The sequence below is a fragment of the Marmota monax genome, unplaced genomic scaffold (genome assembly GCF_021218885.2).
Source record: "Marmota monax isolate L192 unplaced genomic scaffold, Marmota_monax_Labrador192_F-V1.1 WCK01_AAM20220418_F8-fsc00053, whole genome shotgun sequence".
NCBI classification, from domain to species: domain Eukaryota; kingdom Metazoa; phylum Chordata; class Mammalia; order Rodentia; family Sciuridae; genus Marmota; species Marmota monax.
The window spans coordinates 9,791,317-9,805,227 of NW_026693153.1; the positions used below are offsets into that span (position 1 = coordinate 9,791,317).

At 31.4% G+C, this 13,911-nt stretch overlaps 1 protein-coding gene across 3 annotated transcripts in view; it reads right to left on the reverse strand.

The window, feature by feature from the left end:
- Positions 1–13,911, reverse strand: part of Arl6 (ADP ribosylation factor like GTPase 6) — a 33,798-nt gene that overhangs the window by 11,577 nt on the left and 8,310 nt on the right. For all 3 annotated transcript variants that reach the window (XM_046455381.2, XM_046455380.2, XM_046455379.2), the window contains 5 exons: positions 10,394–10,455; positions 9,842–9,910; positions 7,128–7,222; positions 3,887–4,016; positions 2,156–2,211 (listed from right to left, as the gene is read on the reverse strand). In XM_046455381.2, coding sequence (XP_046311337.1) covers positions 2,156–2,211; positions 3,887–4,016; positions 7,128–7,222; positions 9,842–9,910; positions 10,394–10,455 — 412 coding nt within the window. The remainder of the gene's footprint in view (positions 1–2,155; positions 2,212–3,886; positions 4,017–7,127; positions 7,223–9,841; positions 9,911–10,393; positions 10,456–13,911) is intronic.

The following is a 13,911-nucleotide window of genomic DNA, read 5'->3' on the forward strand; positions in this document are numbered from 1 at the left end:
TAAAAAAAAACTTCATATTCTACTCAAGGGTTGTCTTTGGGTGGTTATAGGTGCTTAAGTAATGAGATTCTTTCCAAAAGAGAATAGAGTCATAGACTATGCATCATTTAGTATTTCACAAAAATGTTTCTAAATTTTAGCTTAAAATAATGAGATGAAATTGGTCCAAAATGAACCAGAGGTCTTTTTGTTTATCATGATAGGAAATTTCAGATTCTAAAAGCAAAATGAAGAGATCAAAGTTCAAAACATCTTTCATAGTTAGATTTATATAAATGTTTTTAATGATTTAACAATTACAGACTAGTATCTTGCATTTACTATTATTTATTTTGCAAGATAGGATTTCATCTCTTCAAATAGAGGGATATAAGTGGGAACATCAAAATGCAAACTATTTATTTATTATTATATAAGAAATATGAACAAAGAATCTTTTTAAACCAAACTGATATATTTATTTTTATTTTTTATCTACATATTTATTAATTTATACCTCTGTTAAATAGTGTAGTTAGGTAAAAGAGCAAATTTAACATTCACTGACTTCTTTAGTACTTTAACAGAGACAATATATAATTAATTTGTATAATTTATGACATTTTAAAACTTTACAGATGAAGAAAATTATCTTCACAAGACACTAAGAGATGTTAGCTAATAGGTTAAGAGGTTAATTAATAAATAGGGGAATAAATCTACTAGACTCAAGAGCCCCACTGTGTTTTACTAGTGTTTCATGCTGCTTAGAGACAATAGGGATACTACCACTTACCTTGTGAAGACTGTTGTAAAGAGAACATAAAGTAAGATGATAACAAAAGGACACAAAAGCATTTCCAACAATGTGTCCTTCATAAGACTTGGAAGTTAAGACAGTTAATGGGTGAGAAAAGTCAAAGAAACAAAAATTTGGTGTCAAGAGGAGTTGGCAGTTGGTACTATGATGTTGGATCTTTACTGACACCTAGTGGCCTGATTGCTACAGACAAAATAAAGCCAAGGTGGGTGGGAAGGGCTTAAGAGCTTAACTTAAAATCTAGATGAATACAAACTTATTTTCAGTTAAGTACTATGTTCTGAATAACTTTATTATGATTGATCATAGGGTTTCTATTCTATAACATCTTCACTATAACAGTAAGAACTTGTGAAGTAAGAAAAGAGGGATGAAAACATGTTTTTGATACATTCTCTGGAATTTTCATCTGACTCCATCAGTTTGTGGTGGGAATTCATCCCATTACCTTGATCATTTCCTTTACCATAATCTAAGAATCTAACTTGGTGTATGTGTGCTAGATCCTTGCTATTTTTTCCCAATATGTAGAAGATCACTGTAGAAGAAATCAGAATTTATAACCAAAAAACAATAATTAGAATTTATATCTTGTTATTTACCCTTATTCAGAGTAAGATTCTCCTTAAGAATGATCTTTAGTTGTTCTATTTAAAAAAAAACTTTTGACCTAGTTGTCCAGATTATGCAATAAATACCTATAGAACTTGGCTTCATGGACTTCTCTTCTTGTTTTACATGCATCAAGGTATTTATGCGGCTAGCAGATAATGTAACATTAGGGAAATTATGTATCTTAATTTATTCCATGATATATTGGCTGGCATCAACCTATGATAACTATTTTGGTGAATAACAAACAGAACTACAAATACATAAAGCATCATAGAATAGCAGTATTTATAATACTCAACATGTGTTAAAAGTTCTATATACATTTTATATATAAATGAAGCTACACATGGAGTATTTATAGCCTGATTCTTAGAAGATACATGTCATTCACACTTATTTTTAGTTATTGACAATGAAGCCCAATAATCATACCAAACTTCAAATGTGCTTCAATTATTAGCTCTAATGGAAATTTGGTGCCATAAATTAAAATTATTTTCTAGATTTGGCATATATATTGATTGTAAAGAGGCAAACACTTTAAATAACATATGAAACTTAAAGTGTAAAAGTAAATGGAACAAACTATTGGATACTTACTGTACTGTTTTTTCTGATAGCAGAAACAGATGGAGACAAGAGGAAAAAGGCAATGATATAATAAAAATAAAATGTAGACAAGAAAATAATATGAGTGGAAAAGAAGTAAAGGCTAAAGATACACAGTACTTTGTGATGTACCTTGAAGCCAGTCTACACCTTCTTGCAATCCTTCTCCTTTTATGGCATCACTAGCACTGAAATAAAATCCATAAGAAACAAATCCATTTCATTACATAATGAACTGTAAGAATAAAAAATTACAATTTTTCCACATGACAAATTAATACAGTCTAGTAATATACACTTAAGGAAAACCAGTTAAGAAATGACATTGAATATAAATAGGAAATTAAAGACTGAGGGCTCAGGACCAAGACATGAAAAACATTTTCATAATTTATATAGATATCACTAAAGTTATTCTAAGAATAGTACTTAGACTTACATTAACAACATGTAAACTTTGAGTTATTCTTCCAGTGGTGGTAAAGTTTGTAGAGTTACCATCCTACTTCAACTAGCCTTGAAGGTTCAATAACAGCTACTTACAAAAAAAAATGCTTGAATTGGGCTGGGGATATAGCTCAGTTGGTAGAGTGCTTGCCTTGCATGCACAAAGCCCTGGGTTCAATCCTCAGCACCACACACACACACACACACACACACACACACACACACACACAAAATGCTTGACTTAGGCTGTAAAACAGCTACATGACAAGAGTCACTTTATTTGAAATGTAACCTGATATCTATAACCCATAATTATAACTTTGATAAGCTGGTAGAATAGAATAGAAGCCCAGTAGATTTCAATCACAATTTTATATTTATGAGCTGCATGTACCTGGCTAGGTTACTTAACACTTTGTCTTTAATTTTAACATCTGCAATATGGGGAAATATAATTACTCATTCAGCACCAAGGCTAGCTCTTAATGTAAGCTCTACTACATTCTTGCTTCTTATTTTACTCCCTCTTCTCTACTTTGGTGTTCAACCTTTCCTTTTAGTCTCTGTAACTCTTATAAAAAGGAGAAAACTCTGGTAAGAGAAGGTCATCTTGCAACAGGGAGTGGTAAGTGGGTGGTAGGTAGAAGGGAGTGGATGGTACTAACACTATCTAATAATATATAACCTCTAGTTATTATTTTTGATACATTTTAACAGAAAGGTATATAATATATTAGTAAGAAATTGTTTTCCAAATAATGCATAATAATTTCAGATATTAATCATTTGAGATTTCAACTTTATTAGTTTGTCCAAATAAAATTGTTATTTCTATTTATTTATTTTAGCAAATATTTATTGTGTATCTATTATTTACCAGGTACTATCACTATTGCAGAGGTTACAGAAGTGAGAAGAAAAAAGAAAATGACAAAATCTCAACTCTTACAGAACTAACTTATTAGTATAAGAAGACAAGTTAAAAATAAATAAACAAACAATAGAGGTCATATGGTGTCCTAAAGGAAGTACCACAGCAAGCCAGAAAAAAAATATTTTGTAGAATGATTCAGATGGGGGAGAGGTGAGAATATACAAGTACAAATGCCCTGAGATGGGGTTATGGTTAAATGTTTCCACATACAGAAGGAAATCACTGTGGTTGAAGTCAGGTGAATAAGTGGGCTACTTAAATTATTCCATTATAATAGTGTTTACATTTTTCTATCTCCAAAAGGATTTAAAAGGGTTTTAACAGTAATATATTTCTGAATATCTGCATTGCCACAATTCTGTAAAACAAATCCTTACTTTACCTAGTACTCTGCTTGGTCATTTATAAAATGAGATCAGAAACAAAACAATGAAGCTTGGATATCTTTCAGAATGATAAATAAAGTAAATATAAAACTTTACCAAATATGCCATGGTTTATCTTTGATGTTCTCTAAACACAGCAACTGAGACACTTTTACAGATGTCACTGCATCTCTAAGATCCATTTTGTTTGCAAAGAATAAGATTGGAATTCGACGGTGTTTAATATCTAAAAGAGAAAAGAAGACTATCTTACAAGTTCAGCTTATGGGGTCACTTTGCCCCAAATTCTTAAAATTAAAATAAAATGCTTTCCAGTTAATTCTTTCTATATGACACATGATAAACATTTAAAGACACATACTTTCAAGCATGTATTTGAGCAAAAAGAAAATTTTATTGATATTTCTTCCTAAGACCATCTGCCTTCTGGTTAGAAGCTTTAAACAAAAGATAGATGAGGTTGGAGAAGGGGACTCAATGAGCGGTTACGAAGAAGAATCTATACAAAAGGTTCAAATATATTGCTTGTTACATTTTGTCTTCTAGTACTATGCAACATAATTTATTTAATTAAATGTAAAAGTGTAATGTATTTGTTACTAATCTTTTTAATTTTTTTTTTTTTAGTTGTAGATGGACACAATACTTTTATTTTCTTTACATACTGAGTATGGAACCCAGTGCCTCACACATGCCAAGCGAGCACTTTACCACTGAGCCACAGCTCCAGCCCAAACAATGCTGCAATGAATACATTTGGATATAAGGTGGGTATGCCCACAGAATAAATAGGATAGTGGAATTGCTAGGTCAAAGGATATGGAAATTGCTGTTTTTTTGATAGATAGTATTTTTAAACAAAGGCTATCTTTCCTTAAATCTCTATCAATTTGCGCTTCAGCAACAATTTATAAAATTAAAGGTTTCCATTCCCTAGCCAAAAAAGAATTACCAAAATTTTAAAATCTTTTCCATATGCTAGATGATTAGTAAAAAGTATGAACCCAATGTGTTCATTTGTATTTTTTTGAGAAAAGCCACGAATCTTATAATATTTACAAAAGATGTTAAATGTACCTTTTCTGTTGAACTAGCTACACTTATATCTGGATAATTCATTGCCTTTCTCTGTTTTCAATTAACTTTTTATTTCCTTACTGATTTGTAGGAACACAAATAGTATGCCCTATAGCTATTATATTAGTTGCAAATATTTTCCCTTGTCCATCATGACTTTTGAGCGTTCATGGTACATTATTTTGCTCTTCAAAGATTTTTTTATGTCTTTCATTAAAAAAATGATTCATATGCATTTCAGCTGAGAAATCCCACCCCTGAAAATCTATACCATAAATTAAATTAATCAGTACAAAAGGTATACAGACAAAGCTTTGGTTGAAGAATCTAAGGTTCCCATTGTGTTTGAGGCAGATTTTGTTAAGAACTATTTCATTTCATTAGTCAACAACTTTGCAGGGATAGGTAGAAAGATCAATAAAAAGGAAACATCTGATCAAAAATGCCTCCTCAACCCAGATCAAAACTAATAAGCTTTAAAAGTGGAAATGATACATAAATGATATAGGCTAGGTAATTTAAAATTTTTTTTGAATAATTTTGAGATCATCATATAAAAACACCAAAGATATTCTGGTTAAGCAGCAAGATTTGTTAAGAGTTATTTATGTATTTAAGTTTTGCAATGCTGGGGATCAAACACAGGACCTTCTGCATGCTAGGCAAGTGCTCTACCACTGAACTATGTCCCTAGCTTAGCAAGAAGGTTGGAAAGCTCTACAGTATTCCTATTCTATTTCTAACAAATCTACAGTTTTTTTAAAACCACCCTTCTCTTCTAAAACTCCTAGCACAAGGATTATTTAAAAACTTTTTGACATGAATAAGGCTAGAAATTTAGAATTTCATAATATACTGGAGAATTATTTGTAATAGGGGAAAGGGAAGGGAAAAATATCCATCAATAGGTAAGTCACTGAATAAATTATGGTATACTCATAGTACATAATATTAAGGATCTTTAAAAAGATCACATAATCATACAATTTGACTTGGAAGTATTTCCATCATGTAGTGTTGAAAATGGGAAGATGCAAAAGAGTCTAATAAATATGATCCCATTTTGGTAAACAACAATAGCCCCAATAGCCCTCAATCTTACAGATATCTTTGGAATTCACATAGGTATATTTTTACGTGTGTGTGTGTGTGTGTTCATACATTCATACACATGACACATTTAAAAAATGTGAATGAAAAAATATCAAGTTGTTAATACTAGTCTGTTAAAAAGGGGTGGAGAGCTGGCAGTTGGAGATTAAAAACAAAAAAGATTTGTTTTAAAATATCCACAATAAATACGTAAGAAATTCTGTGATCATACACACACACACACACACAGACACACACACCAGTTTTATATGCTGCTAAATGATATGAGCAGCACAATTGTAAAGGAGGAAAGGTTTATTTAAGGCTCATGGTTTCAGAGGTCTTAGTCTATAGAAGGTTGGCTTCATTCCTTGAGGCTCTAGATGAGGCAGAGCACCATAGCAGAAGGGTGTACAGAGGGAAGCAGCTCACATCATGATCAGGAAGCAGAGAGAATTCCACTTGCCAGATACCTAAAAGCCATGGCCTAATTCCCACCTCCTCCAGTCACACCCTACCACTTCAGTTACCACTCAGTTAATCCCTATTGGGATTAATTCACTGATTGTCTCACATGTGAGCTTCTAGGAGACTCATTACATCCAAACCATAATACACACACTCTCACAAACTCAGATATACAAGGAGCGATATATCTAAAAAAAGTAACCAAATTAATTTTAATGGCTGTTGAAATATATAGATTTTTTACTTTATTCTTTTTCTGTTTCTTTTTTTTTTCCTGTTGGCACATATTATTTATGTAATTGGGAAAGAAGGGCATTTTTATTTTATTAAAATTTACTTTATTTCAGACAGGGTCTCACTATGTTGCCAAGGCTAGACTTGAATATGAGATTTTCCTGCCTAAGTTTCTTAAGTAGCTGGGTCTACAGGCATGGGCCACTGTGTTTGACATGACATTTTTGTTCTTGTGGAAATAAATGTTAGAGACTCAGAAAACATTGCAAAGAGCTTTGAAATTTAAACAATATGGTGATATAAAGCTATTCTAAATTTTGCATAACTAGCACATTTTAAAATTCAAGAATTTTAAATAAAATATAATTAGACAGTATAAGCAACATTTTTGGTTTTTATCTAATAACAAAACAACACACATAAATAGATCCTAAAACAGAGATCACAGACTGAAAGACAGACATACCTGGATGATTCAGAAGAGTATCGAGCTCTTCTTTGGCCACAACCATTCTGAGTCTATCACTACTATCAATGACAAAAATAATGGCTTGTCCTTCTCTGCATAATAAAATAGAAAATAAAATATACTATTTTGGTATAACTCAATGGACATTTTGTGTATTTTCACATATGAACATCTATGTCTGTATTTAAAATGGAATTCTGATGTTTTATACCTTGCCTTTTTTTTTGTAGTATGGTTTGTACTTTTATATGAAAAAATAAAGCTTCCCAATAGCATTTCTCAAAATTTCTTTTTACCATAAACCATAGTGAAAAACTAATTTTACACTGAGATGCAGGAATTGTATATACAAGTATACATAAATGTAATTAAAAGTCTCCTGAAACATTACTTAAAAATAGCTTTTATTTTACCCTAGTTTACATTTAAAAAAGGTGATAGCCACTGAACTCATTTAATGATCCTATCAGCATTTCAAAAATCATGGATTCCTCTGTACCCTTCTTTCAAAGGTTATAATATATTGTATGCACCATCAAATAAACCTGTTGTTGGACTTCATTCTGTTATGGACTGTCATTAATAATCAAATGAATAAAAATAAATGAAACTTCTAAAATACCATTTATCCTATCATCTAAAAAAATGAAAATGTAGATTAACACAGCCACACCCTGCTAGTGGATATAGAAGCCAGTACAATTGGAAATATCAAGGGCTTTAAAAATGTTCAATTACTTTGAGCAAGTCATTTTATTTCTGAATTCATTCTAAAGTAATGTGAACTATAGCTAAGGTTTATGAAAAAAGTTAACTGGAGGATCATATGTATCTTACTCTGAAGAAACAAATGACATTCTTTCTCATAGGAGTGCTTTGTTTTGATAGTAAAAATAATTATTACTGTATGTATTATTAATCTTTTAACCTTTTCAGTCTAATAGGTTAAAATACACTTATTTTTTATAATTAGAAAAATACAGAGAAACTAATTATTGTAGGCTTCTCAACAACAAACGTATTTACCATTCAGTCTACAATTTAACCACAATGTTCCCGAATTCATTAATTTCTTTCAAAAGCAGTAAAAGGAGTTGAAATCAGAAAATTTTTTTCTTGTTTTAAGTATTATTTTTCCCTGTATTTTTGTTCTCTGTAATTAAGATAAGTATTTTTTTCAATTTGGAGCAAATAATTTATAATTATACAAAACTCCTTAACCCCTAAACTGAAAACATTTTTCAAATATGAAGTTCAGTACTTAAAAATCCTTGATTTTACTTTTTTCTTTTTTTTTATTGGTTCATTTTAGTTATACATGACAATAGAATATCCATTTTAACATAATTATAAAAGCATGGAATATATCTTGTTCTAATTCAATTTTAAAAGGAATTTCTATCAACTAACTAAAGGAAGAATAAAAATCATGTACTGAAAATTTAGATTTTCAAATAATAAAAATAAAAAATCATCATCATCATTATCATCATCATTATCTCCACAGTTCCCCAGGGAATTTAATGCAGGATACCATAAACATGTTACTTTTCCTTTTCCAAAATGATCCTCAAATTGGAAGCGCTCTCCTTTTTTTCTACCTCAGAGGTACTCTGGATCTACATATTTAAATAATTTCAATGTACTCTAAGTACTTACTGAAAAGAATATCTCCTTTTGTTCATATCCCAGGAATATAATATTTGTTATACTTGCAAGAAAGAGTTAATCAACTTATTAAAATCTAAATCTGATGTGGTAGTCTTCTTATACCATTTCAAAGCAGGAGTTCATAATATCAAAAGGGAATTTAGTTGGGGAATACTATTTTTACGTTTCAGACTCCAAAAATGAGTTACACTGCTTTTTTTTTTTGGGGGGGGGGGGGGTTAAACATCAGAACTTTATTAGTTGCTCAAAACATTACATTGATCTTGATATATCATATATCATACATTTGTTTCAAATGGGGTATGAATTCTTATTATTCCCATGTGTACAGATTGCAGGATAACATTGGTTATACTGCCACGTTTATACATACTGCAAAAGTTCTATCAATATTAGAAGTTAATGAATTTAACACCAAATGCAAATCTTGAGAAAGTATAACATATATGGATTCTAATAACTTGACAGCTGTTAATCTGAAGTAACTAGTGAACACTTATTTGCATATGCTGAAAAATATCCTGTTTAAAATTGCTCATGGAAAAAACAGATCAACTGTTAGTACTATTATTTTAAGTAAATTTGGTAATAATATTTTATCTACATGCTAAGCATCATACTAAGCCTTAAAGAAAGGAAATCATCTCATCTTTAGATAAGTTCACAATCCCATTAGGGAGGCAGCTACAGTACTTGACTTTGAGATAATAGTAAGTAAGATTACAGAGATATAAACGGATAAGGTAGTGGGCAAACACAGGGGAAAGAATAAATAGGGAAACAGTGACAGAGGAGGTGACTTTTGAGCAAATTCTTAAAGCATGAATAAATTAACCATAAACTAAAAATATGTAAGGTAAAATGGGACATTAAAAACAGAATGGCACATGCAAAAGCTCAATGTTATGAAGGACCTGAAGCATTTGAATTAAAAAACGTGCTTACTTATATTACATTTGAATTAGAATATGTGCTTAAATTATAGTATATTATATTAAACTTTAATATAATCATTAAACAATATTCATAAACATACTTACTTATAATAGTGCTCCCAGAGATTTCTATATCTTCCCTGACCTGACATGTCAAACACTGTAAAAGACAAACTTAAAAAAAAGTATGAAGTATGACTATATTATAAGCTACTAACTTACAGTATAACTTTTATTTAGTATTTTAAATTGTTTTCAAAGAAATCACCCTTGCTATATAATAATCAATGTGGGCCAATTTTTAAGAGTTCCAAAAAATGAATTCGTACATATGATTTTTGTAATGAATAACACAAAAAGATACTTTATTTGCTAATGAGGTTACTTAGAATCTAAATTCTATGTTTTGAACAATAAACCAGAGGTAGTGGTACAAAGTATTAGAATCTACAGGTTCCTAAAATAACAAATTACTTTCTCTAAGACTAGGAGGGATGATCAGGCTCAGGCAGATTTAATATGGTTACTTTTTATCCACAACTTCTTTTTATAACTTTATTTATTTTTTATTAGTGCATTATAGCTATATATAATATTGGTATTCGTATTGACATAATCATATCTATGACTTTTAGTCAAAGGGATAAAGGGGATTACCTGGATGATTTGAATTTCTCTATGTTGAATCCTATTGTTGGAACTATATCTTGAGACTGAGCCTATAAGAGAAAAGACAAAGTTTAGAAAATTGCAATTAACAAAGAATTTTTTCTTGTGAAAAAAAGTGTTCATATTTTACATTTCTAAAATATGTCACAAAGGAGATGGCAGCATTAAACAAATTATAACTTTTGTGTATAAATTTTTTTATAGCTGTTTAAACTTTATACTGATTTTAACTGCATAACATCCATGTCTTAATTCACATTTTATTTTATTAAGAGTTACCAAGGACTTAAAGTTTTCTTTTTCTTTTTTCTAAATGTTTGTGGTTTTTGTTTTTGTTTGTTTCTTTTACTTGGTTTGGGATTTTTAATTGCCAGTTTGCAACAAATAGAGAGCAAAAAATTTTTTAGTAAGGTAATAAATTCATCCATTGATTTAACTCAGGAATTTTCTATTGATGATACACTGTGCCTACTATAAGCATTTTTTAAAAAAAAAAAAATTAAAAATTTTACAATCATCATTTGCTTCAGATGTCAAATACAGCTTCTAGGTTAGGTCATGTATCCACATAAGCAAAAATGATTTTACCTTATAATTCATCTCATCAAATTTGTTTTAAATTGCTTTAATTTCTTTGACTTTATGACAGAGACATAATCATATACATAGACTTCAATTCTACATATCAGTTTCATCTGTTGGGATCTCATCTCCACTTCTAAATACTACAATGTCCCAATATTTAATTCTTTTTAAAATACATATATATATATATATATATATATATATATATATATATATATAATATACATATAGAGCACAATTTTTCATGTCTCTGGTTGTATATAGAGTATATTCACTCCAATTCGTGTCTTCAGACATGTACTTTAGATAATAATGTCCATCACATTCCACCATCATTGCTAAACCTCAGCCCTCTCCCTTCCCCTCCCACCCCTCTGCCCTATCTGTTTTTTAACAGGTCTAATATATCACCCTGAGTTCATACGTGGAATTGTCTAATCTTTCAATGCATATTTACTAAGTTTATACAAATACCACCTTGACTTCACGTCTAGACTGTCCCTGTAAGGATTCTGGCCGTGGGTATGTACAAGGCAGCATTCCTCTGGTGAGCAAACTCATGGAGGGTAACAGGCACCACCCTGTTATCCATATTTGGAATATTCTACAGTTTCTCCCTGGAACTAGTAAGATGACTAATACATGGTCAATGCCTAGCTCAATGTCCTTGAGAGGAGGCTCTGTGCTAGAGTCTTATCAGCCTCGACCTTAATCTCAAATACTCAGCTTCTGGGAATAAAGGAACTCTCTTAGACAACACCAATGTGTCACTGTACCTAAACCTGCCCACATAACAGTAACTTTTTACAATGAGCAACATGTACTAAGGATGTCAATGACCTAATGTAGCCTATGGATATAAATAAAGCTGGCAGCTCAGATGAGAAGCTCTTTTACTTTGCCCCTGCACCTTGCTTGCTTCTGTCTTTCTTTGTTATTCTTTACATGTCCCTGCTCTCAATGAGTTTATAATCTAGAGAAAGTAAATGAATTAACAACTTAATAACAGATAAATACAATTTTGAACAGTGATAAGTACAAAGACAGGTAATTGGGGTGAAAGGGAACAGGGCAGAGGAAGGCTGGTATGTGGCACAGTAGAGTCCTCAGGAAGGGCTGCTCTAAGAGAGTGACATCCAACACAAGAGTAAATGGCCATGAAAGCGAAAAGCTATGACAAGCTCTTGGCAAAGAACATTCCAGTCTTAGCCTGTGCAGCAATGATCTTAGAGCAGGAAGGAACCTGACACTCAGAAAAAGTATAAGGCCTGCTTGTCTGAAGTATATGGATAAGTAAAAGAGCTGTATATATTTAGGTAAGAAAGGTAGGTATTGAAGGCCTACGTAGAGAGTTCTGTGTGATGAAGACTGCAAGGGGGCAATAGTACAGTAGGACATCTGTTGACAAGTTGAACAGGCAATTAAAATGCATTTTACTGAAAACTCATCAAATGTCTCTTAGCATTTCTACCATCAAAATTATTCACCCATTTGAATAAAACATCTACCTATTTTCTGATCCAGAGCTTTAAAGTTATTCTTGAATCCTTCCTTTTTTACATTCCATATACAATCATTTTCTAAATCATTCTCTTTACAGGTTCTATCTCACTTCATTCTGGCCCTTATTATTTCTTGCTTTGAATTACTACAATAGTCCTTTTTTATTTGTTCTTTTTAGGTATACATGACAGTAGAGAATACAAACACGAAACACGTCTTATTCTAATTAGAATCCTAGTCTTGTGATTGTACCTGATGTGGAGACTCACGACTCACTGTGGTTTAATTATATATGTACATAGGAAAGTTAAGTAAGATTAATTCCACTTTCTTTCCTATTCCTGTCCCCCTCCCTTCCCTTCATTCCCCCTTGTCTAATCTATTGAACTTTTACCCCTACCCCACATCTTGTTCTGTGTCAGCATCCACATATCAGAGAAAACATTTGACCTTTGGTTTAGTGGAATTGGCTTATCTCACTTAGCATAATAGTCTCCAGATCCATCCATTTACAGGTAAAAGCCATAATTTCATTATGTTTTATGGCTGAGTAAATATTTCATTGTGTATATCTACCACATTTTCTTTATCCATTCTTCTGTTAAAGGGCATCTAGGTTGGTTATATAGCTTAGTTATTGTGAATTAAGGTGCTATAAACATTTATGTGGTTGCATCATTGTAGTATGCTGATTTTAAATCCTTTGGGTATATATACTGAGGTGTGGTCAAATGGTGGTTCCATTCCAAGTTTTCTGACAATTTGTATAAACTGCTTTCCATAATGGTTGCACCAATTTGCAGTCCCACCAGCAACATATGAATGTACCCTTTTCTCCACATCCTTCCCAACATTTGTTACTTGTATTCTTGATTGTTGCTATTCTGATTGAAATGAGAGGAATCTAGGTAGCATAGCCAATTAAGAGACTATTGAGACAATAGAATTACCTTGGACAAATTAGTTAAGACTAAGTTTTCTTAAATGTGAGGTATATTTTTTACTATCCTTAGCTCATAAAGTTATCATGAAAATTAAACTAATGGGTGCGAAACAAACAATACTGTGTCTAAAAATATGCAACAAATGTCTGCTGTTATTATAATCATACTCTCACTGATTTCTTTCAGTCTTGCCTCCATTTTTTTCCCCATACTACCACAAATATAGCTTAAAAAGAAATCCCTTTCCAGTTTTGCCTCACATCATTATGCTCACTCTGGTAGTCTACTTCTGGGAAATTTAAATTCAAATGAAAACACTGAAGCTGTAAAGTCACTGGGGTCTGGGTACCCTAATAGTAACATTAGTGAAAAAGTCTGCCCCTGAAGTACCCTGGTCTTGCTTTTTTGAAGTTTATTCATCTTTCTCTTTCATCCATCTTAAGAGTTGCCATAGTATTTTTCAAAAATACCTTC